Source organism: Dicentrarchus labrax, unplaced genomic scaffold (assembly GCF_905237075.1).
Source record: "Dicentrarchus labrax unplaced genomic scaffold, dlabrax2021, whole genome shotgun sequence".
In the NCBI taxonomy this organism is placed as follows: domain Eukaryota; kingdom Metazoa; phylum Chordata; class Actinopteri; family Moronidae; genus Dicentrarchus; species Dicentrarchus labrax.
In genome coordinates, this window is record NW_026136721.1 from 12,290,416 (window position 1) to 12,314,453 (window position 24,038).

A 24,038-nucleotide genomic window follows, 5' to 3' on the forward strand; every position below is an offset into this window, starting at 1 on the left:
TGTTGTTAGACCATTAAAGAAGGCTGTGCACACACACACACACACACACACACACACACACACACACACAAACACACAGACCCACACGCTGCAAGCTTGCAAATTTAGTAATGCAGCAATTTATGAAACTGTGGTGATCTTAAGGGATTCATCGGCCTTTACACATATAACACAAATATAAACTGTTAAAACACCACATGCAGGCATATATCTTGGTAGCTTTAAACTCCCCTTTAATTATTCTGAATGAATATTATAAAATCTTCTCTCAGAAAATATTTCCAACAAAAGGATCTACTGCACGCACAACTCCATAAACGTGCCTTTAACAGTTGCAGATACAGCTGCTCCCGTCACGCCAGATGTGCAGTAAACAGTGTGTCTTTACTGCGGCTCTCATCTCTCTGACAAATGTTTATGTAAATGATGCCCCAAATTACAATAATACTTAAGGAAAAGCTCTTTTTCCTTTGGTCTCTGCAATCTTTTGACAGACAGGAAACTGAGTGAAGGCTCCATCAGTGACCCACCTTGACAGCAGAATGTCGCCCACAGGTAAAGTCCAATCAATACAGATCCAGCACACTTCCGAGGCTCCATGGCAGCGGCAGAGCAGAACTCCCTCTGTAGCCCGCTGGGGATGTCAAACTTCCAGGGAGTGCAGCTTTGTCAGACTGCTGGTGCTGGTGCTGCTCTTTCTCTCTCTCTCTCTCTCTCTCTCTCTCTCTCTCTCTCTCTCTCTCTCTCTATGTCTATCTCCTTGTGTTTGACTGGGCTGTGTGCCTCAAAAGTCACTTTGGATTGCGCTCTGTTCCCCTCTATCTGCGCTCAGATGTATTTTTATATCAGACATCTCGAGGTTGCCCTCCTGCGTGTTTCCTGTCGTATCCGTGAGCGCTGATGGTGACAGCCACCTGTCCGCGGGCTGCTCCTGCGCAAATGGCGTCAACTTCGTCAAGAATTGTCACCTCCGGTAAATTCTGGCTCATCCTCATCAGCTTTATGGGTGATGACTAATGCAAAGATGATCGTAATCCACGCAGGAATCTCCAACAGAGGGCGACATGACCCCGCCCACCCTTGACTTTGGCAAACTTTTTTTTAAATCATGTAAATGTTTATTTAAAACCTGCTTCAGGGTTTTGTTTAGCGCATGCTCAATAGTGCACTTGACAGCAGGGGTTTTGGTGCCAGCTTACTCCAGGGTGTTTAAGGAGTAGTGAACATGATCTCGCAGTTCCAACCTAAAATATGTGTACAGTGATCCTCTCATCCATGTCATCTTTTGAGGATGAGTCGAATGCAACTGAGCCACAATAAATCATTTCCTTTAAAAGTGCTTAAATTCAGTTGCAGTGAGGCTGAAAATGGAGTAATATCACATTGCTTCATTTTTCATTGTGAAATCTTAAAGCGTTCTCAGTCTCTTCAAGTATTCTCTTCCTGCACCTCCTCCTCCTCTTCTCTTCCTTTGTCTTCTTTTTCAGCACTCTTGTCCTCTTTTACAAGTAGTGTCAGCCACTTTTACAAAGCACACTCCTCTCTCACTATCCTCCCCTCTTTCACTGTCCTTTTCACCCTCCTATACCTCGCCACGTTTCCCCTGGAGCATCCTCGACTCTCTCCTCCCCTCTAGTTATCCTCTCCTCTAGCGTCTAACATGAATTGTTTAACTATTTATGAGCGGTAAGGACAGTTGGACAAAAGGGAAAGTGAAGTAGATCTTCATACCTGAATTAAGTTTTTAGCCACAAATGGTTGTTTGCAGAGTATGAAACAATAAATGATGTATCCAAACTTGGAGGCCCATTTATTTCAATGAAATAATAATAATAATTACCGAGCATTGACAAATGGTTCTTGTAGCCTATAAATCAAGTTCCCACGAATAATAATGTCTTTTCTCTAGCCAAGTCATCTGTTGCATACAGTACACACGGCACGAGAATAGTTCACGTACATCACAATTTGTATCTTGAAAGCATTAAATATTATTGATAATTGCCATTGATCCCAACTCATTAGCACATGAGCATTTTGTTCTATGTGGTAACAACCCTGTTTCCCTGTTAAATTGGGGGCTCAGCCTTAGAAACAAATTTTGCCCTTTTGCACCCCCATTTACTTTCTAATTGTTACAGATGCTGCTTTTTTTCCTAGTTATGTTTATTGAATTTTCATAAATTAATTAAGGGTAATTACATAAATAAGCATATTTGTATTCTGTTCTGCAATGTAGAAGAGGAACTACATAAAGTGCATGTTACCTGGAATGTTACCAGTGGTTTGATTGGCGGAGTGATATGATGAAAAGGAGTGTTCAGTTGTCCTACTGTTGAAACGGACATTAAAAGGGATCGAGTAACCAAGATGAGGTTGTCCCCGTGCTCTTGCTTTACCCACGACCTAAAAGGTAGTTAATATAGTAACTATCAAGTTATAGTTAACGCTAAGAGTAACCAGCGTTACATTAGTGTTTACAGATATCAGCCTGTATACTGTACATTTTATTACTAGAACATTTCTATGTTGCTGTGCTGAGCAAGAAGCATTTCTGAGTAGCAGCGGCACAGATGATGAATGAAGTTCACAACTTCATGTTAGCATGCACCGCTGAACGCCTCTTTAATCACTGGCAGCCGTCCAATGTGGTGAATTTTGGTGCATGTGGCCAGTTGTTTAAGCATATTGCATGACATAATTAGCTCTAATGAGACAGTCTGAGCTTCACTGTGGTGCTGTCAGCGGGAAGGAAAACATCTTCAGGGCACACAGTCAGCACACCTTACACGGCCATGACAAGAGATGGAGTATTATTGTGTGTTTACGTGTGTAGGTTTGTCTGGGAGTCAGTGTGAAGCCTCATTAGCTTGTATGGAGATGCTTCAAGTTGTTGGTTGGTGTGAAGCATTGATGATCTGTTTCCTGATCTATTAGCTTACTCACGTATGCCACCCCTGTCTTCTTTGAATCATTTTCTTAATGTTCTCCTCTTTTTGTTTTCTTTTTACTCACCCATTCACTGGTACACTTCCTCTACTTTTCTCCTTTTTTTTTTACCCTCTACCCATCTGCCATACCCACTCATTCCCTGTTGATCTTCCGTTCTGTCCTCTCTCCTCTCCTCAGCCTTCCATCTCTCTTCTCCCCCTCTGTTTCCTTTCTTCCATTTCTCTGTTCTGTACTCTTGCAGTCCTGCCTGTGAGCATCAGATTCAGTGATGTCCTCAGACCATTACGAGAGTGCCCGCAGCGCTTCTCCAGCTCTCACTATCTATCACTCTCGCTCTCCCTTTCGCTTTAGCCTCAGTGTGTAAACCCCCAGCTCCCCCGCCTCTTCCCTCCTTGTCTTTCTGTCTCCCTCTGGCTTCAGTCTGGACACAGTGTTGTACATATATGTAGACTGCCATCAGCTCACATTAAATAAATGTCCTTTTGGCTGAGCCTGCAGGGACTGGAGTTGGTTCTGTGTGTGTATTTGTGAGAGTGTGGGCTTATGTGTGTCCCAAATGCCTTTTTCTGTGTGTGCACCTGTTTATTTGAAAGAGCCCCCCCCCCCCCCCACCACCACCACACACAACACATTAACATACTGTAAAGCACAGTAGCCCCCAGCCCATGCCATAAATATCATGAACATATAAACAACATCACAAACATGATCATCGAGCATAAGGCTGGACATGTGATTTATGCTGAGGCTTATGCCATTGCATATGTCTCAGCATACTTCCCCACGTTAAATCACAGTGCACAATGTACTTTACATGTATGGTAAGAGTAGGGTAAAAGGAATGACGTGAATGCAACTACTGCCAAAGAAAATTTTAAAGCAAATGACAATGGGAAACAATGTGAAAGGTGTCTCATAGTGATGAACCTGCTGAGAAGTATCATCTGAATCAGCAGCTCCCCTCGGCTTTACAAAACGTTGAAGTGTCTTTCAGTTTGTTGTTCCAGTTCCTTAAGTTGTTTGCTGTATACATAAGCAACCGTTTGCTAAAAAGTTTGCCTTTACCACTGATTTTGTGGCATCTAGCAGTAAAGTTGCAGATTGTAACCCACTGAAACTGCTCACCTCAACCAAGGGCACTTACTCTTTAGCAACTAAATGCTCTACTTTGTTCACCAGCTGTGGTGCTGGGGCAATAGCATATCATGAGAATGGTGAGAGTGAGAACAGTAAAGTTAGTTTACCTTAACTTTACTGTTCCTAAGCCTAAAAGAATGAGCTGAAAGATGCTGAAACGCACTGTAGAGCGGAGATCGATTTTGGGTAATAATACTTTGTTGATTCCTCTTTATGACACCTTTTACATTACTCATAGTCATTTTTTCTTTTTCACATAAACTTATCCATTAGTGTGACTTTAAATCCAGAAATGAATCTTTATAATCCACTATGCTCTATTCATGTATGCAAAATACTAATGTGACCTGTGCCATAGATACATTTACTTACACTAGAGTATGTGCTGTACCCTTATCTTAAAATCCATAACCATTAGCACAGTCAGTGTGCCTCTCACAGCAGTGCAAGAGCTAATCCTCCTTCAGAAACCTCGTCCTTTGCCTCTTCTGTATACATTTCTTCATTTCTCTTGTCTAAGTGAGCAAAAAAGAAACATTAACCAACACCTTTCACTCTACTGTCTACACTCATGACAGAAGAAATAAAAAGTAAAGGTCATGTTCAAATTGGGAATTGTTTTCCCTGAAAGGCAAGATCACACCTTAAGACCAAGAAGCTGAGGTGAGCCCCAGAGCTTGTTTTGCAGCACCTACAATGACCTTTTCACAGGGTTATAGTGCTACTGGCAGTCTTAGTCATGTAGTCTCACACACACATAAGTACACATAGCTTGTACACAGTATGTGATGTTATAAGGGATAACATAGGTGAGATACAGTCATCTTGTTGCTTTGGTCTCTGGCAGTACAATCAGTAATTGGATTCATGATCAGCTATCTGCCAGAGCTGCTTGCAACCACAGAGCCAGCACCCTACCCTATAATTCCCTCATGATGTACAACCTGGAGTTGCTTCATTAAGAATGTAGGTGAGACTGACCTCGTGAACAGTATGATTCAGCCTTTCCATTCAGATAAGCTTCAGTTCAAAGCGGTGATAACAGATGTGAAGCAGAAAATTTAGTCTTTCTATATACCAAGAAGTACCCCAGAGTACTCCCATGATCACCATTTCAATCTTGTCTTGTCCATTGCCTCTGGAGCTGTACATTAGTGTCAGAGAAAATAAAGTATGCACTTCCCAAGTCACTAGTAAACAAAGGAAAAACTGTATACTCTCTGAATGTTGCTCAGCGTGGGCTTTTATTGTGTATTTCAAGCTTGTGTCTCTGTCAAGTAATGCCACGACTTTAAATTATATATAGCTGACATGTGAATGCAGATCAGGTTGGATTCAGACTGTATAGGAATTATTAATTTAAGTTATATGCTTTTTGTTAAGGTTAGGGTGATATGAGGTTTTGATAGTGACTCAAATAATTTTAATGTAGAAAATGCATTATGATTTACAGCCTTTTGCTCTTTTATACTAATAACGGATGTTCTTTTTTATACAGTTGAGTAGCAATAAATTATGAATTTCCCAGCTGCACAAGAGAATGTAAGTACATGAAATATGGTTTTGCTGCAAAGAGTTCTATTCAAAATATTTTTGTGTGTTACATATGGTCTCAGATTTTTCACCATCCAAAGACCTGAAAGCCTGAAAGCTTGTTTATTTATATGGAATCCTGAGGGGTTCGCACCCTGTTCTGTCACTGTCTGTCTGTGTCACACACACACACACACACACACACACACACACACACACACACACGTGCTATGCTCCTATCGTGTACTCTTATTTTGTCTCGCCCAAACACACAGATGCACACACACACACACACACACCTGTCTGCCTGAGTCAGATCTGTAGCGGTGAATAATAGAAGAGTGGGCTGAGGTCAGACTGTTCAAGTGCAGGGGAAACAGGGGGGAGGCTTTCATTTAAGCATGCCAGCCATTTTTAATAAGTCAGAGAACAAAATCATGTCTCCAAAAAATGTAGGCCAAAGCACAAAACACTATGATATCACCGGGGACTGCCACTTGTTGACAATATTTGGTGGGTGACAAAAGCCGAAAGGAAAGTTACAGCAGCCAATAACTGGAAGGTCGGACTAAGATCTTAATTCTGTTGTGTCCTCTCCTTGTACAGGAGGTAGAGCTGTCGTCTAGTTATCTGATTCAATCAGTGATTGAGATAAAGGCTAGATAATAGAGTAGGAAAGGACAAATTAATTCAGTAAATGGCTTGGTAACCACAAAATGGTTGCAAGCCTTAAGTGGTCCATGTATAAAATATCAAACATCCCAAATCAAATGTGGGCAAAATGTGGTCCGATCCAAAAGACGAGCTACTGTAGCTCAAACTGCTGAAAAAGTAACATAACATAAGTACATAACATTATGACCACCAGGATGCCCGGGTGGTCGAAATGTTAAGGTCGATCTTTGTATGACCCAAATATTACAAAACAAATGTGTGCCACCTTTGGCAAAGACGTGGTACAGTCGACAAAGGCCAGTCTTTGTGCAAACCAAAAGTGCCTCACACATGCAGCACATGTGGTCTGCTTATCTTAAATCATATCTAGGCCACTTTTGGCAAATATATGGCACAGTCAGCACTGGATAATCTGGGTTTGAGCCTTACATGGCCCAGATTTGACATGGTAAATATGGCCCAACTATTGTTGAACAGAATTGGGCCACTTTAGGTAAAGATGGCTAATCTGGATGTGAGTCTGAAATGGCCCACGTACGAAGCAGCAAATGTGACCATTTATCTTATTTATTTATTTATTTATTTATATATTTGGACCACTTTTGGAAAATATGTGGCACAATCAGCACTGGCTAATCTGGGTGTGAGCCTAAGGTGGCACACATTATACAAGGTATGACATGGCCCAAATATTTCAAAATATACAGCACCGTCAGCACTGGCTAATCAGAGTGTTGGACCCAAATTACATAAAGTTGGCCTCTTCTGGCATAGATGCAGCACTTTTAAAACTAGCCAATCTGGATGTAAGCTTGAAGAGGCCCATACTTGATATGGCAAATATGGCCCAAATATTTTACAACAGATTTGCACAATGTTTGGCAAATATATGGTACAGTCTGGAGCATGGTCGAAATATCCTTGAACTGGGCCACTTTTGGCAAGATTGCAGCACCTTTGGCACTCGCTAATCTGGGTGTGAGTCTGAAGAGGCTGATATGTGATGTTAATTATTGTGGATTGGCCTACCCCTGAATTTTGTGTGCCATTTAGTGTGACGACGTGTCTATTTGCTGACCTTTGCTCTGCAACCCCAACTGTGACTAAGTTCAGCATCCCTGCCAAACTCATGTGTCATTATAATAATAATTACATTCATGTTTAAATTGGGCATGATATCACACTTCCTTTATATCATTTTTCTTTTTTGGGGGGCTTTATATGACTTTATTTTATAGAGACAGCTGAAGATGGACAGGAAAGAAGAGAGTGTGAGAGAGGGTATGACATGCAACAAAAGGTCACAGGCTGAAACTAAACCCGGGCTACTGCGCTAAGGATTCAGCCTTCGTACATGGGGTATGCTCTCTACCTGCTAAAATACTGAATTATTGAATTTATTTCAACACCTTAATGTTTGTGGATATTGTTTTTCTACATGTAAGCTAATCTCTACAATCTGTGCAGCTCAGAAAGGTAGGATAACTCTAAACCCCCTGTATGTCATGTACTGTTAAGATTCACTGATTTTAAAAAAATCATAATCTTGTTCTTGGCTGGCATGCTGTGGTCTACTTCTGGCAAACAGGAGTGGGCCGCCCAAGTGCCATCAATCCATGCAGATGTTGGTGCATTTAATGGAATATGTATTTATTGATTGATTAAAGGCGGGTTCGGTCCTGTATATCTGTATGTCTGCACTGCTTTGTTAGATATTAATGACTGTAACCTTCTCCAATGCAGCTATTCACTTCATGAAAATACATCATTAGTGTTGTCATATTGACTAATAATTGTACTGTACCATGGTATACCAATAGGTCATGTGTCTCTCTCTTGTTAACTTTTTATTTGTGTGCTCATATGACAATATATTTTATTTACATCATTATTTCTGTAAAGCAGGTAAAGACAGTTTTTGTGGCCAAAAACTGATGATTGCTGCCATTTAGTGGTGATTCTGTGTCATTACAGCCAACAACACAACCTAAATGGTTCACTCCATATGGTCTACTGCAGTCCAGTCCATACTCTATTTCATGGCATTCTTGCATACAGTAACAGTGCCGTACTTTTCTAATGCAGGACGAGGCTCTAAGAATATAGCTTGTGTTCAGGATTATCCAGTGAGATTTATATCTTAAATAATAATCCATACTTTCAAAATAGCATTTAAAATAATTTTCCTTACAGTGATGAATGATGAAATGCTGAGTTCAAGTTTTCTTAGTGCTCTAGGCTGACCCCTGTTCTCCCACTCTCTTTGCATTGTGTATGTATTACAAGGAGTTTGAGGCAAATTTATTCATAAATATGCCCCATGTAAACACAACCCTCTACAAAATGGGACCATGAGATTATGCATGGTAATGTAAATGTCATCTTTCTGATGCTTTCGTGGTGTAAACAAAATTTCAGTTAATCAAAATAACACAAACTAATTTTCCTTGTTGTAAACCTGCAGTCCTCTGCTCGGGAGAGTTGCCCTCTTTGCCTGGTTGTAAGCTAGTCTTAAGAACAGGACTAGAAACAGATTTTTTACATCAGATTTATTCCAATTATCATCATTACAGCACTTACAGTAGTGTATAGCTGGCTGGAGAACATGGTGCATGTGACACATGAAACAACTCATTATTCATGGATTGACATTGTGCATGTTGTTGCATGTATAATAACAATGTTACAGTTATACAAACATGGATATTCAAACCATACACGCTACTATAACCTGCTTATTGCTTTCACTCCTTTGCGCTCCTGTGCATGCACCTTATAATGACTGACAAGTTGCATATAGAACATTACAGTTTCTGGTAGTCATTACAGGCTGCAGACCATACTGTAGGGAGGTAAAAGTTTGATTCTACAATAGAAATATACAGTGCGAATGTTTTATTGAGCTTTATCAATAAATAATAGTCAAAGACAAACTGGAAAACAAGAATGAGCTGTTGGAGAATATTTGTGAGTTTGTGTGTGTTCATCAAGGTGTGCTGAGGTACATCTGCAGAGCAGGGGTGAAGATTAAGACAGTTCCTAGTATTGACACTGTGAGGAAGGCCCACAGGAAAATCCTGTCCAACACCTGAGCCACAAACTTCCAGTCCTGTACCACCTAAATGAGACAGAGAGAGACAGAAACAAAAAAGAAAGGTCCACAGGTGAGAGTTTGTTCCAGCCTGAAGCACTTTTGTCACAGTGAAAACATCCCTCAATCACAACACAAGAACTAGTTTTTGTCATTTTGCTACTAGGATTTTTTCCGATAAGACATTCAAAGTCGTAAATGTAATAATACAAATGCACTCATGTTTGCCACTCCCTCACCTCTCGTATGAAGTGCTCCTTTTTGATGTGACGGCTGATGTAGCGAACTGAATTTGTTGCTTTCTCCAACATGGCCAGCCAGGCTTGGTGCTCGTCCTCCTTCCCTGCAAGGGGGCCGCTCTGCTGGCCGCCACTGTGGCCAGGAACTCCCCTCCTCCCTGCACCTCTTCGGGGTTTCAGCTCCGGGCTGCGCATCTCCATATCTGGAAAGTGGTATCTGAGGATGATGGACACTCATTTTAGACATATATCCTTTCATATGTACTGGAAGATATTAAAGGAATAGTTTGACATTTTGGGAAATACACATTTGCTTTCTTGCCAGGAGTTAAATGAGAAGACTGACAGCACTCCATGTCTGCTTGCTAAATATGAAGCTAGGGACAGGACTGTCAGTTTAACCTAGGATGGACTGGAAACAGGGGGAAGCAGAACAGAACCTACCAGCACCTCAAAATCTCACTAATGATATCTTGTTTGTTTAATCCATACAAGGGTTTATGTGCCAGACTAATTCTTGGCCAGTACTAGTAACTTCCTAGGGTCTCAGCTAATGGCCTGATAAACCTAGCTGTTTCCTCCCATCTCCTGTCTTTATGCTAAGCTAAAGTAATCTTCTGCTCTAACTCTCAGAAAGAAAGTGAATAAGCATCCACCAAAATGTCGAACCATTCCTTCAACTACAGCTGATCCTATATCACCTGTCAGTGTGCCCCCTCATACACAGCAGTCTGGGCAGTCTCTGAAGGAAGAGGCTCTTTACCCAGGGGGCCATTGGGTGGTAAGAAGCAGAGGAACGGTGGTGGACATTAATGACAAAGACGGTGACGATGATGGAAAAAGTGACAAAGATCATGATGAAGAGCAGGTATTCTCCGATCAGTGGGATCACCTGGAGACAGAGAAATGTGATGGTTACTGAATCAGTTAACAGCTCACTCTAATGTTTGAAATACATGTTATTTCTTCAGCACATAGGATGAGGAAATTTATTAGGACTTTATGAGGAGAAATACACATACATTTTAAAGGGGCAATACACCAATCTTTTCACATGAAGTTCAATTTGCTCTTCACTTCAACCTGTGGAAACACTTGTATAATGTCTCCTGTGGCTCTGAGGAGAGCTTTCTAAAGTTTTAAGGTATATTATAGAAAAAATCTTAATTAGGTTGTAGCCGTTTAAGTTTTTCTAAATAACACATTCACTATTCACTGTTGTCTGTTGTATAAACAAGACTGCAGTCATGCTAGCAGCTCAGGCACTCATCATACTATAACATTCACACAATGACAACATGCTGCTTTTTACCAGGTAATATTTATTAATTCAGCATGTCAGCTTGCCAACATGCCAGTCAGCACTAAACACAAAGTACAGCTGAGGCTGATGGGAACGTTTTGTAGGTATTAGATCATAAACCAAAGTATTAGGACATTTGGGTATTGACCTGCAGATGGCACTAGTTCAAAAGCTAAGATATCACTGAAGTGATTTGAAATTATTCTATGGAGAACGTGGATATCTTTAGCAAAACACAGCAATCCATCCAATGGTTGTGAAGATATTTTACTCATACACTATAAACAAAACTGTATACTTTATGATGATACTAGAGGGGAAGTCAGCTCACCAAGTAATTGTACTTAATTAGTGTAAACTGATGGAAAAATCAGGAAAAGTCAGGACATCACCAAATTCATTAGAATTTATCCAATAGGGAACTTGAATATCTGCAGCAAATTTCAAGGCAATCTTCAAGACATTATTCAGGTCACCCACAATGTATGATGGTAGTTGAAGCTTTGTTAGTGTCTATTGCATGTTGCATGTATTGCATGTAGTTCTTATGTTACAATATGGGAGAATTTGATTCTTCAATATAGGGTATAAAATAATATGGAGTGTAAGAGAATACTTGCACAGTATAGGGAAAAGTCAGGGATTTTGGACACACTTTTTGAGCTCTGCTTTTCTGTAGAGTTCTGTATTGGACTGAGATGTGTCTGAAGTTGATAGCTAGTTAATTGAGTTGACATGCAGTTTAAGCTTCAGGTAATTGAGAGGGCTGTGTCTGTGATCTGTGTTAATTAGAACATGCTGCAATTAAGATTACAATTAGGATAACTGAACACAGGAAAAAGCTGGATAGATTTAAAAGAGTACAGCCCAGCAGAAACTTCAAAATGAACATAAGCGTTGACATAAACCCCCGTTAGAAAACCCACCTTTGAGGATGAAGGGATGATTTCTTCTATTACCAGGAGGAACACAGTGAGTGACACCAACACAGATGTGGAAAGTGACAGCTTCTCTCCTTCGTCTGATGGCAAATAAAACACCAGTACAGTCAGAAAGGAGAGGCCGAGGCATGGGATGATGAGGAAGAGGGTGTAAAACAAGGGCAATCTCTTGAGGATGAAGGAGTAGGTGACAAATGGGTACCAGTACACCTCATCCCTCCTGCTTCCCTTTACTCCTGTGGCATTGAGGATCTCCCACTCTCCATTATCAAAGAAGTCTTTACGGTCCACATAGTGATCCGTCAGGACCAGGTCCACCATGTTTCCATCGTAAGTCCAGGAGCCAAACTTCATGGAGCAGTTCTGCCGGTCGAAGGGGAAGAAGGTGACATCCATGGTGCAGGAGGACTTGTAGCTGGCAGGTGGAGTCCATGTTATAGTACCATCCCAGCGCACAATGGCTTTGGTCATCAGGGAACCCTCAAAGCGACCGTCCGCACTGTGAGAACATTAGAAAGATAGGATGAGGTGGTGAGGGAAAAGTCATAAAGAGCAGTCAAGGTAAGATTTGAAATATGCACTGGAGTTATCAGTCACTGCCCCAGAATGTGCTACGTATGTGTGCATAACTCACTTTTCATACAGGACAATGTCAGGCAGCCATATTGTTTCTGAAGGCACTCTGATTGAGGTTATACCTCCATAGTCATCTGGGTTCCACTTCAGCTTCACATCAACCCACTCCTTTAAATAAATAAATAACAACACATGATAAATTTACCAAATCTGGTACATTTTACAACAGTTGTGAAAGACACTGGACTTATGAAAGCTTCATAAGTGCATCTTCTGCATTTCAGCACCATGGACAGCACTGAACTGATAACTGCACAAACCAAATGGAAACTACAGTTTTCATTACACAGTTGTCCCAAGTTTGCAATCTAACCTTGGAGCTTTCTTAAATATAAGTCCAAAATTTCACTTTTAGTAGGTTGATAAATATGGACACAAATTGCCTTTTCTTTTTTGCAATTACTGAAATATGTCTATATCAGAAATACCACCAATCTACTTAAATAGTGCTTCAGTAAATCATACTACACCATATTGTGTGACAATGTACATTTTACATGAATCATACTGTATTAGATTGTCTTAAAAAAAACAGATTTTAGCCTAACCACACCAGTAATGAAGAACTTTAAGAATTCACATATGTGAAAATAGCACCTCAGAGTTTTAAGATCCAGTTTTTGTAAATAGAAGCGTTCCTTGTTACCTGCCAGAGCCAGACATTTGTAGTCATCAGTTGGTTCTTTTCATCCTGCAGGAAGACAGGGAAGACGTTTGGTTCACTATTCATACATCTTAGTGGGGCTTACTGTGAACAATAAGAGAGGCTAATGAGGAGGTGAGGAGCAAACCAAAGGCTGGAGACAAAAAGTTGAAAATGAAAGAAAAGAAAGTATTTAAACCTAGTTAGAAAGGGAGATTTTTCCCCCAAAGTGGGTTAATTGCTTCTCTTGCTAAGAAAGCACAGTGGAACAGCTTGGGGGTTGAGTGCATTGCTTTAGGGTACATCTATGGCATTTCATTTAAGAAAGAGAAGCACAAGTTACTCTACTATATATACAAATACTAATATAAGTACTGTCACCTCATTTGCTCAACAACAAGTATTGACCTATATTGTACAAAAAACAACAGAGAGAGTGTGTGAAGGAAATAAGAGGAGGAAAAAGACAGCAATGAAATTGAAAGTCAGAGAGGTTTTCAATGTAAGCTTTCCAGTGTCTGTGGACAAATCTATGGAATAGATTTTGTGGTTGGTCTGCTTACGAGAGGCAACCCTGATTGCATACCCGTTCTCTAAACAAAAATTGATCTGAGATGGGGGGGGGTTTGAAATCACAGTAGTTTGGTAAGGATACCACAAGATGGCACTGTTCTTAATGTTATTTCTGCATGGCAGAAGTGCAAACATCAAATGCTGATGTAGTCAAAATGGGGCCCTTTGTAGAGTTGTGGGAGTGTGTGGATAGGTGTGTGTCCTTTTGTAAATAATAAATGCGATCTGGTTCCTCTCAGCCTGATGGCCTCATTACTTCCTCTACTGCTATGAAGGACCACTTTGGACCTGTCTTTTAACCCTTCTTCCTCTCTCTTCTTTTTGGTCTCTTCTCCTGTCTTTGCCCCTTTAAATCCCTCAGCTCCTCACCTTCTGCCTTGTTTATCCTCACACTTCCATCCTCACCTGCGCTTCTTTACCATAGTTCCTCTCTTGACCTCCCTTCATAGCCACCCATTTCCATCTCTTACACTCCTAATCAGCCTTTCTCTGACTTTGTAATTTTCTTCTCTCCCCTGATTACCTTTAATAATTTCTTCATTAGAAACATTAAAAAATATAACCTTCTGTCCCGTCCTGAACAGATGATGAGCTGCCTCTGACCAGGACACAGACACTCGAGAGCTTTGCCTCTTTCTTCTTTCAAAATAATGACCCATCCTCCTACTCTATATTCTCATGCGTCGTAGTAATACTGAGTTTCACTTTCTTCCATCTTTCCTCTTTTCTTTCCTGTCCGCTCTCATAACATAACCCTCCATTCCTCAAGAGACTTTAACATGATTTGATTATCCATGTTACATAAGGCAATTTTATTTCAGCAGGGAGCGTCCTTAACAGGTACGCACAGCTTAAGACTGTGTGCCGGGTCGGTCTCCTGAAAGCATTAGAGCCTCTATGTCTGGTTCCACTTTGCTCGAGGGCACTCAGGATGTGATCACTGCACAGACTGTTTAAAATACCCTCATCTATCTAATATTAATATAATACATAATGTATGGCAAGGACAGAGCCAGAGCTACCATTGAGGACACTGAGGTCATGTCCTCAGTATTTTATTTTATTTTTTGTCAATTTGTGGACTGGTTTCTGATTGATTATTTTAAAGGCCTGTTTGATTTTATTGATTTTCCTTCTTCCGTTCTTCCTCTGTCAATACAACTATAAATGCAAAGTAAACACACAAGCTGCAAACAAATAAGATGCAGGCGTTCAAATCAAAATATGTTGAGTACTCCACAAAAATAACTTACATATTTATTTTGCTGATAATTCATGACAAAAGTAACCTGATCAATTTTCATTCACTTCCACTTTGTTATTCATTTGATATACATTTACTCCATTACCCATCCAACACAACAACAGTAACCACAACAGCATAAAGGGCCCATAACTTGACATTTCTATACACAGATGCCTCGTGTGTGTTTGTGTATCCGGGGGGTTGCTTCCTCACCACATCAACCAGCTGTGAGATCTTGAGTCCAAAGCGTACAGTGATGGTGTCATTGGCGTGCTGGACAGGCCGCACCCACTTCTGGTAACCCCTGAAAAGGTTCCTCAACAAGGAATCCTCCAACTCCGCCAGCGACACAAAGTCTTCCTGAGCTGAAAGGAGCCAGAGAAGAGAGTCATGATGAGGAAAAAATAGTATAGGGTTCATGAGAATTTAGCTATGGATGTAATTATACAGTATGTAACATTGAAATTAGTCAGTTAACAAGAAAACTAATATGCATTGACAGCAATTCTGATAGTTGATTAATTGTTTAAGTCTCCTATAAAGAAAAAAAATCGGTTTCAGTCAACTAGAATGCTTTTCTTTAAATCAGCTGTCTACACAGGTTGCGTAACAGCTTTTGTTTTACACGCACTTTGTACTTTACTGTGCCTGAAAGCATCCTGCGTAAACAGAGGACTGGATCTTTCGCTGCTGCTTGTAACTTCGGAATTCAATTTCACATGTTTTTGGCCTCCCCAGCTTTCCATTCTGCTCTGCTAACATGCTGCTCTCGTTACTGTACGCGGGCTGCGTAGACATTGTGTAATATACAACCACACCAGCAGCTCTGTTAAACTGTGAGGATCTTAATAACAGTACTAACATGCTGATGTCCAGTAGGTGTCATCTTTACCATGTTCACCATCTTACTTAAGTGTGTTAGCATGCTACAGATGCAGCCACCTAGAATTGCCAACTGGTCCATAACAGGGTTATACTTACTGAATGTAATGAATGGATATATCTGGCTGGCAGGCAGCTGGGGGCTAATTAGCACTAAATGCAAAGTACAGATGACGAAAATGTCATTATTTATGCGTCTAAACTGAAATTTCTTCTGGATGACGGCGGCAAATGAAAGTTCAGAATATCAACAAAGTTTCATGGCAATCCATCCAATAGTTGACACAAATGTCGACCTTATGGTGGCGCTAGAGGCAAAGTCAGGAGAGCACCAGCATCATTATGATTCATTCTCTGGGAACCATGCTGCTAGCATGGCTACGTATGGACAAAACATGCAGTTTGAGGATGCTACCTTTGACTCTAGGCAACTGTGATGGGCATTTTTCTCAATTTTCAGACATTTTATGAAGTAAGTTATTTGATAAATAAATAAAAATGAAAATTCTTAAAATTAATCAGTAAGGAAAAAAAATAAAGCTAGTTAGCTAACATGCATGTAATCATGTGCACAGACAGATGTGCACATAAATGTGACCCTCTTGCAAGACTTCCATAATTAAGAACATACAAAGACACAGTCGTGCATGAACAAAGTGAACCGCCTCTCCAGAGTCTCAAAAGCAAGTGGAAGGAAAAATTAAGTCAGGGCCTACGAGTCACACTCTCACTCACACACACACTGTCAACCCTGGACTGACAGCTGGTCATGGCCGAGCAAATGCATCTAAGCTCCCAAGGCTGACAAAATGATCATGCTGACATGATCACCTCAGACAGAACAATTGCCAGGGGAGACAAGCTGAGCTCAGAGCGCTTTGTGCAGCCAGGCACAAGACATAATAGTCAGTTAAAGAGTGACGCTCACGCTGAGCAGGAGACAGGAACAGGGCTTTCACTTCACCAGCCACTGTTAAGTGCAGACAGCTGGGAGATATCAGGTCTCTTCAGACAATTACAGAAAACACACTGCAATGTTATAGAGAAAATATGTACAATGTGTAATTCAGTTTGGTTCAGTTGAAACCAGTCAGTCAATGAATGTTGTATTCAGTAAAACAAATGGTAGACTCTTCAGTGGCTTAGAGTTTGCATTCTTGATTGTACTGACAGCCAGTGTGCTCATCAAGAGCTATACGTCCTGTTGAATTGTCCTTAAGCAAGACACTGAACCTCTTCCCTCTTACTCATTGTAATTCCGTCTAAAAGATGCAGATGACAGCAGCATTTGCTGAACGCTCAGAGCATTATGTGGTATTTGTACTTGAGCTGCAGTACAGAGCCTCCCTCAGTAATTTGGTGGCTCTATCAGCTCTGAGCATTCGACTGCATAAGCGGACGATATTTGGCACTGCCGATGGTAGTGCTGCAACAGAGGCAGAGGCTGATAGACAGAGAAGAGAAAGTTGAATCAACAGCCTCTCGAACAAGGGGAATGGAATGGACGAATGGAGAGAGCTGATAAGGGAAGGAGTGAGGCAGAGTGACCCAGAGCAATTCCCCTCAGTGTCTGAGAGAGACAGAATGAGGGGGCAGGGTAGAGGTTGGTATAGAAGGAGAAGTTAACTGGGGCAAGGGGAATGAGAACAGTCAGCAAAACAGATAGCAAGGAGAAAGCAAATTCCCATTTCAACTTGATTCTTAACACAAGGTTCTGTACTGTGTGGCCAGTCCCTCTTATCTGACATGCTGCATACTGCATATTACTTGGTACAATATAGTCTGCCATTGTAGTTTACAATAGAGAGAGATAAGATTTGTTTTGGGGTTGATTAAAACCTAATTTCTCTTCTCTGCCCCTAAATTTGAATTCATTATCCTGAACAAGACCCTGTGGATGGTGAAATAAAATATGCAATAGCCAAATCATTCATCTTTCTGTGTGTGTGTTTGCATTTCTTGTTTAAAGGGACAGTTTACCCCAAAATCCAGAATACACATTTTTCCTCTTACCTGTAATATTATTTATCCATCTAGACTATCGGTGTGAGTTGCTGAGTTTTGGAGATATCAATCATATAGATCACTATGCACGACTATGTTGCCACTTGCCAGTCATTTGGTAGCCCCCTGCTACAAGTCTAGTCTTAGTTTGTTTGCTTGCCTGTCTACCTGCCAAAGTTACTTACATCGGTTTTCTCTGAACCCAGAATCACCTGTCTGGCAGCTCTCCACACTGATTTGTCAAGTCAGCAGCCCTGGGCAAGCCACCTTGGTTTTACCTACTGCAAGCTTTTACCCCCTGGGATACCTACCCCATCTCAGCCCAAACATCAGCCAGGCACCAGCTCTCTGTTGCATCATTTTCTAAAGAATGAAAGACTTGTTTTTCACCACCTGCATGTCTTGAGTCTGCTTTTGGGTTCAGCCCTTGATGTTTTGTTTTACTACTCAGGAACTATAGTTTGTGGTTCTGTAGATAAATGCAGATCATTGAATGAACAGTAACTTAACTTTGTCCATTTCTCACTTTATTGTTATGTTTTTATCTGTTGATGAAAGGTTCCTTTTTATTTAGTTTAACAGTATGGCTCAGTGTTTTTAATGGGTACTGAACAATGATGGAGATACGGCACATACAAGAAAGCTATATCAGACTTTGAATACACGAACAATAGGATCAATTCATTGTTGGATTGGGTTTTTATTCATAGTTTATGTAAAGATCAACACTGTCTACAGTTTTTCGTACTAGAAATTGCTAATGGGATCGGGGTCTTAGGTTTGATGTTATGCATGCTGTCATGGTAGAGGACTGGTAAATGAATAAAGCCAGTGGAATGTCCTCACCAGTACTGTATGGGAAGATAGTCACGTAGCCTATGTGTGCTTTTCTCTACCTGTGTGCATGTGAGGAAAGGAGAAAACTCAAGAGAGTGCTTTAGGATGTGTGTGCATGGACAGAAATGTATCCTTATTTTAATATTTCCTGTCTTCAGTCTCCTTCTGTTTCCTGTTGGGTGTGTTGGTCAAAGTACGCAGCGTGTTCAGACTCAGAAAGATTACCTCCCATTGCATCAGAGCCCCTGTAAAGCACTCAGTTTGTAAAGGCTTGAAATGGGGCATCAGTGCACTAAGGCAGCTGAATCCTATCTACCATCACTACAGGAAGCAACTCTGTCTCAAGATCCTCATCAACAACAATGCAGAAGCCAAACTCGTCAGACACGGCAGGGATGGATTCCTCTACAAGTGCCCGCTCTCTCCCTCAGATAGAGGCTGATTGACTCTATGCGTGTATGCAAGTGTGTGTGGTTGATTGAGCAGAGGTGAAGGGGAGAGTATTGATTAGAAGGCACAGGCTGATGGTGGGGGGGAAGGGTTGATTCTCTGTGGGGAAATGATGATGTATTAGCATGGAGACTTGTGTGTGTGTGTGTGTGTGTGTGTGTGTGTGTGTGTGTGTGTGTGTCCGTAAGATAGGGAAAAAACTGTTTGCTGATGACTGATACAGACACAGGAGTGACCCAGCATTCAAACAAACACCCTGCCTCCTCCTCAATCTAAAACACCCCATGGGTGACACAGTGGTATGATCACCTTGAAACTGTCACCATCTGTTCACTGTGGAACCACAGTGGGATGTACCACTGAGGGGGTAAGAGGATGAGAGGGAAAACATGTTTTCTTAAGACAACAGTGCAAATAAAAGACTGTTTAACTTTGTGTTTTTTTCCACACAGCTGTCACTGATGCTTTCAGGCCATTGGACAAGAATCAAGAGAGAAGGAAGCAAGCTTTACAATCTGAGTTACAGCCCTCCTCTTGTTTACCCACAATGCAACAGGACAGGTACCTCTGAGGTGGTCAAGATTTTTCACAATGATCCCATCTGTCATAATGCCCTTGAGGCCTGTGCTGTACTGTACTGAGCATGTAGGCCAACACATTTTGGTTCATACGTAATCATTGGATGTAAAAGATGCTGACCATCACATGACCAGAGCTGACCACATGTGTTCAATAATACTGTGCAGCCTGTTTATACATTAGAGCCTTATTGTGAGTGGTTTTCATTGGCACTAATTTCCACCAAAGGAGCAGTTCCAATGGAAACTGCTGACAGAGAGGTATATACATTATCCAGAGTAATGGGGACATTATATCTGGATAGACATATTGTGCTTGAATCTTTAAGATAATCGTTTTGTTTTTTTTTAATTTGGGTGAACCGTTTAAAATCCAAACATGATCCTGCATACCAACCTGCTTCCACTGGGCGACATTAATTCAAGCTCCTTTGCAGGAAGCTCAGTGTCAATTTAAAATGTCATTCCTCAACTGTGGACTGACACTGGGACAGCTAATTGGACCACTGAAGGTGGTTTAATCATTTTCATCAATTTGTCATCACATCTCTCTCCTTCTCTCTTTTTCTCTTTCTCACACACACACACACACACACACACACACACAAACATATGCAGCATAAATATACAGCAAGAAAGATTTACAGCATGTGATGCCTAGAGCTACTCCATCTCAAGATTAGAGTGGTGTAAATGCTCAACAGTAAGCTGAATCAACACACACACACACACACACACACAGACACACACTGGGTTTTTCCTTAGCTCAACACAGTGACACAATAATTTATTCTTTACTTTTTATAAGAAAACTTGTGACGCGTAACTGAGTCACTGCTTTATTATGTAAGGGAATCATTTCCCCATTCATTTCAATGTTAATATCCCATGTTGTTCTCCTCTAGAGTGCTATACACTCACCCACAGTCATGCATCCCCAGGGGGGCGCTGCGCTCCCGTTCTTTAATAAATCATGAACGTGGTCCTCTCACCTGACCCCATCATTTTGTCCTGCTGCCTCCCACACGTTTAGAAGTGCCATAACATTTGAATTACACAATATGTCCGCTTCTTTGTGAAACTCTTTCGCCATTAAGAAGCGCTGAGCAGGACCGTGGACACTGGTTATTGGTCTGGTAAATGAAGGAGACTGTGAGGAGGTGGGATGCTGTTCTGATCGCGCAACACGATCCCAAATCCTCACCAGGGTTCAAATGTTTCTGCAGCCGGAGTAAAGCCTTTGTTGTTTTTGGACAAACCAGATACTACCTGGAGGCTGTCCGGCTTCAACAGTTTAAAGAAGACTTGTGTTTCCTGATTCTTACCTTGCATTGTAGCCTTCCCGAGAGCCAGGGAGAACCACAACATCGCGACCGCAAACTTCATGCTCCCTGTTATCAGCAACAGCACCAACAGGATCTATCCACGGAGAAGATCAAATCATTTCACTGCTCACACACTCCTGCAGGTGCACCACTTCAGCGATCAAGTGGGACCTCCGGAGTACCGCCGCTGTGCTGTCCACTTTAAATAATGAAGGACAGCCGCTTGTTGGTGGCTTTGTACAACACGGACCGCCTTCACGATGTGGCACAGCAGCAGTAGCGTGTGTGATGGGGTTTTCCTCCCCCCCCGTTCTCTCCTGTTCTCCTGTCGCCTGTTCTGTTTCCCTGCAGCCTCTTGTCGTCTGTGTTTGTGTGTGTCCCGGTGCTGAAACGGATGCTGGCGGAGCGGTGCCGGAGCCGGGCTGAGGGCGGGACGGAGGTGGGCTGGCCCGTCAGAGGATGGAGGGAGGACGCGGACTGGGGAAGACCGATCCGGTCCCCATCCAGAGGGAAATAAATAAAGACATAAAATCAAATAAATAGATAGAGAGAAAGAAATACTGTAGATAGAGAAATGTTCATGTGGGCCTACTGAACACAATACACATTCAAAATGTAAATTTACAACACATTTTAAATCGTTTCTATGACATGGCATTCCCTTTTCGGCTAATTGTTATGTATCTTTAAAAAAGAAAGGACTTGATTAATTGCATCGGAGCTTTTAGCCTAAAACTCATTATTGTGGCATTATAATAACGTTTTGTCAACATCCAGTAATTCCACTTTTAATCTGTTACTATAAATCTGGTATATTTCAGTTCACTATCAAATATTATTAGATGCAGGGCCTCATATTTAGATACTGCACAGTAGTGTAGAAAGAATAAAAAAGGAATGAAGACAGGGATGCCACACTCTGACCTAATACTAATGTATTATACTTATTTAACATGGCACCATTGATGGGCGTGGTCAGGAGTGAGAAATATTCTATGTGGCCACTGTAGTCACACCCCACAGTGATGTCACAGTGTACTCAGTACACTGTGACATCACTGCAGCAAGATGAGAAGTTAAATCACTTAAGATCAGTAAGAACTAGAGTTTCTTCTTAAACGTTTTCTGCAAGTGGAAGAATGAGCCAGTAGTAGGCATAGAAAGGAGGAACCATTACAGTGAACAAATATAGTGCATATGAGTATTGCTTTAAGACAGGTTTGAAAAAGTATGAAGGTATCCTTTAAGCCAGAGAAGGAAAGTGGTGCTCAAGACTCTTCACACTTCACACCTTAACATCGATCATGAGCTTCATCAATGGTCCAACTCAAGTTACTGCACAGAAGTTCTCATACAGTAAAGGCTTACGCTGACTCGCATGGCTTAGCACTTTACTTTATGAGTAACACTCATAGATGTCATAAAGCACTTTATTTCTGATAAATGGCTTAAGATCATCTTTCAGGAAGCAGTGACCTGTAAGTTTCCTCTCAGAAGCCCATCACGCTGTTTTATAGGCAGTGAGTCTGAACATTATCGTAAATCATTAGAGAGTGCTATTTGATGCCTCATTCATTCCGCTACAAACAGACACGCACTTGTACATACCATGCCATGCCATGCCATGTCACGCCATGTCACGCCGTACATATCATGCCATAATCTCTTTACTGTTACAGGAGACTATGGGTGGGGCCATAAGCACAAAGAATGTTTCAAGCAAAACTGAATCCATGCTAATGATATAAGGACACTGTGTGCACTAGAGGGAAAAACAGATGCCAGATGACTGGAACAATACACTCTGCCATATCACATCCTGAGATCAAATCTGATTAGAGCGCATAATGTATGTGGATCATCCTGGACCTGATTACAGGCTGTTTCCAGTACAAGTAGTTGAGACTGGAGGTGGTTGTGCTATTATTTTATGCATGTTGTTATTCCAAAGCTATCACCTTTCACTGATAAAAGGTAAAGTGGTGAGGATGAGCACTTACTGTAGCACAATCTATCTAATTACCAGCTGTACAAGCTGAGCGGATGAGGTGATCTGGTTATTGATCTCACAGAGAGTTTCCATACACTGTTGGGAAATTGAGAAATATGCAGCTCCTCCGATTCAATTTACTTCTGTTATTAGTTAATGGTGTTGTAACAAAAAGAAAATAGGACTTACAAGAATATAATTAGGCTTCAGAAGAGGCTTGGCTGTATTATTTCCCTCACATGTAATATAAAATGCATTGTGTCACTGTGTAAAAGACGTCTAGCAGAGAACAGATAGAGTGTGAAGAATGGAAGTGATTTATGGAGGTGCCAAAGTCCAACAGCCAGGCCATCTGACAGAGAGCAGAGAGCTCGGATTCATTTGCGTTGTGTCATTTATTCAGGCAATCAAATAAGCAGTTAGTTGACTCGTAAAGAACTCATGGCGAGCTGGAGAAGGAGACTTGCGCTCCCTTTCTCTCTCTCATAATTCAATTTGAGCAAACAGCAGCTGGAAGACAAACTGCAAGGTGAATCCTTCAGCACCCACGCACAAACAAAACAAAACAAATACATGGGATTTGATGGTTCATTCATAATCAACATGAACACACACTGGTTTGTTGCACACATGCAGGTCACATGCTTGAAAATCTGCCACTTGGCTGCTTTTGTTGGCTTTGTGTATCTCATTAATTGCTGTTTTACTCAGACACCTGATCGCTGCTCTGCTATTGCCAAGACTTGCCCACAGGGGAACCCGGCCTATCTGTCTCACACACATACATGGACAAACACACACCTATCAAGTAGGCACAACCTCCCTGCTTATCTAACACCCAAACACACTGCCACTTCTGTTTCAGTGCACACAAACTGACAGGGAAGGCTTCAGGAGTTTTGTTATTCAGTGTTGGAAGTAAATGTGGATTCTGGATGGTCTTTAAATTGCAGACCACTTCAGTAATCAGTCTCATCCACTTCAAATCCATGTTAATTAAGAA

At 41.3% G+C, this 24,038-nt stretch overlaps 1 protein-coding gene across 4 annotated transcripts in view; it reads right to left on the reverse strand.

Moving 5' to 3' along the window:
• The window catches only part of LOC127354902 (neuronal acetylcholine receptor subunit non-alpha-3-like), a 66,316-nt gene extending 44,800 nt beyond the window's left edge, over window positions 1–21,516 (reverse strand). The window contains exons 1-8 of one of the 4 annotated variants that reach the window (XM_051385218.1): window positions 21,046–21,500; window positions 15,183–15,334; window positions 13,154–13,198; window positions 12,506–12,615; window positions 11,857–12,370; window positions 10,329–10,519; window positions 9,628–9,844; window positions 8,830–9,415 (exon numbers count right to left, since the gene is read on the reverse strand). In XM_051385218.1, coding sequence (XP_051241178.1) covers window positions 9,284–9,415; window positions 9,628–9,844; window positions 10,329–10,519; window positions 11,857–12,370; window positions 12,506–12,615; window positions 13,154–13,198; window positions 15,183–15,334; window positions 21,046–21,106 — 1,422 coding nt within the window. In that variant the 5' untranslated portion in view covers window positions 21,107–21,500 and the 3' untranslated portion in view covers window positions 8,830–9,283. Of the gene's footprint in view, window positions 1–530; window positions 1,536–8,829; window positions 9,416–9,627; window positions 9,845–10,328; window positions 10,520–11,856; window positions 12,371–12,505; window positions 12,616–13,153; window positions 13,256–15,182; window positions 15,335–21,045 lie in introns of those variants that run through there. The other 3 variants (XM_051385219.1, XM_051385216.1, XM_051385217.1) reach the window with 3 other exon arrangements.
• Between the last annotated feature and the right edge of the window lie 2,522 nt (window positions 21,517–24,038).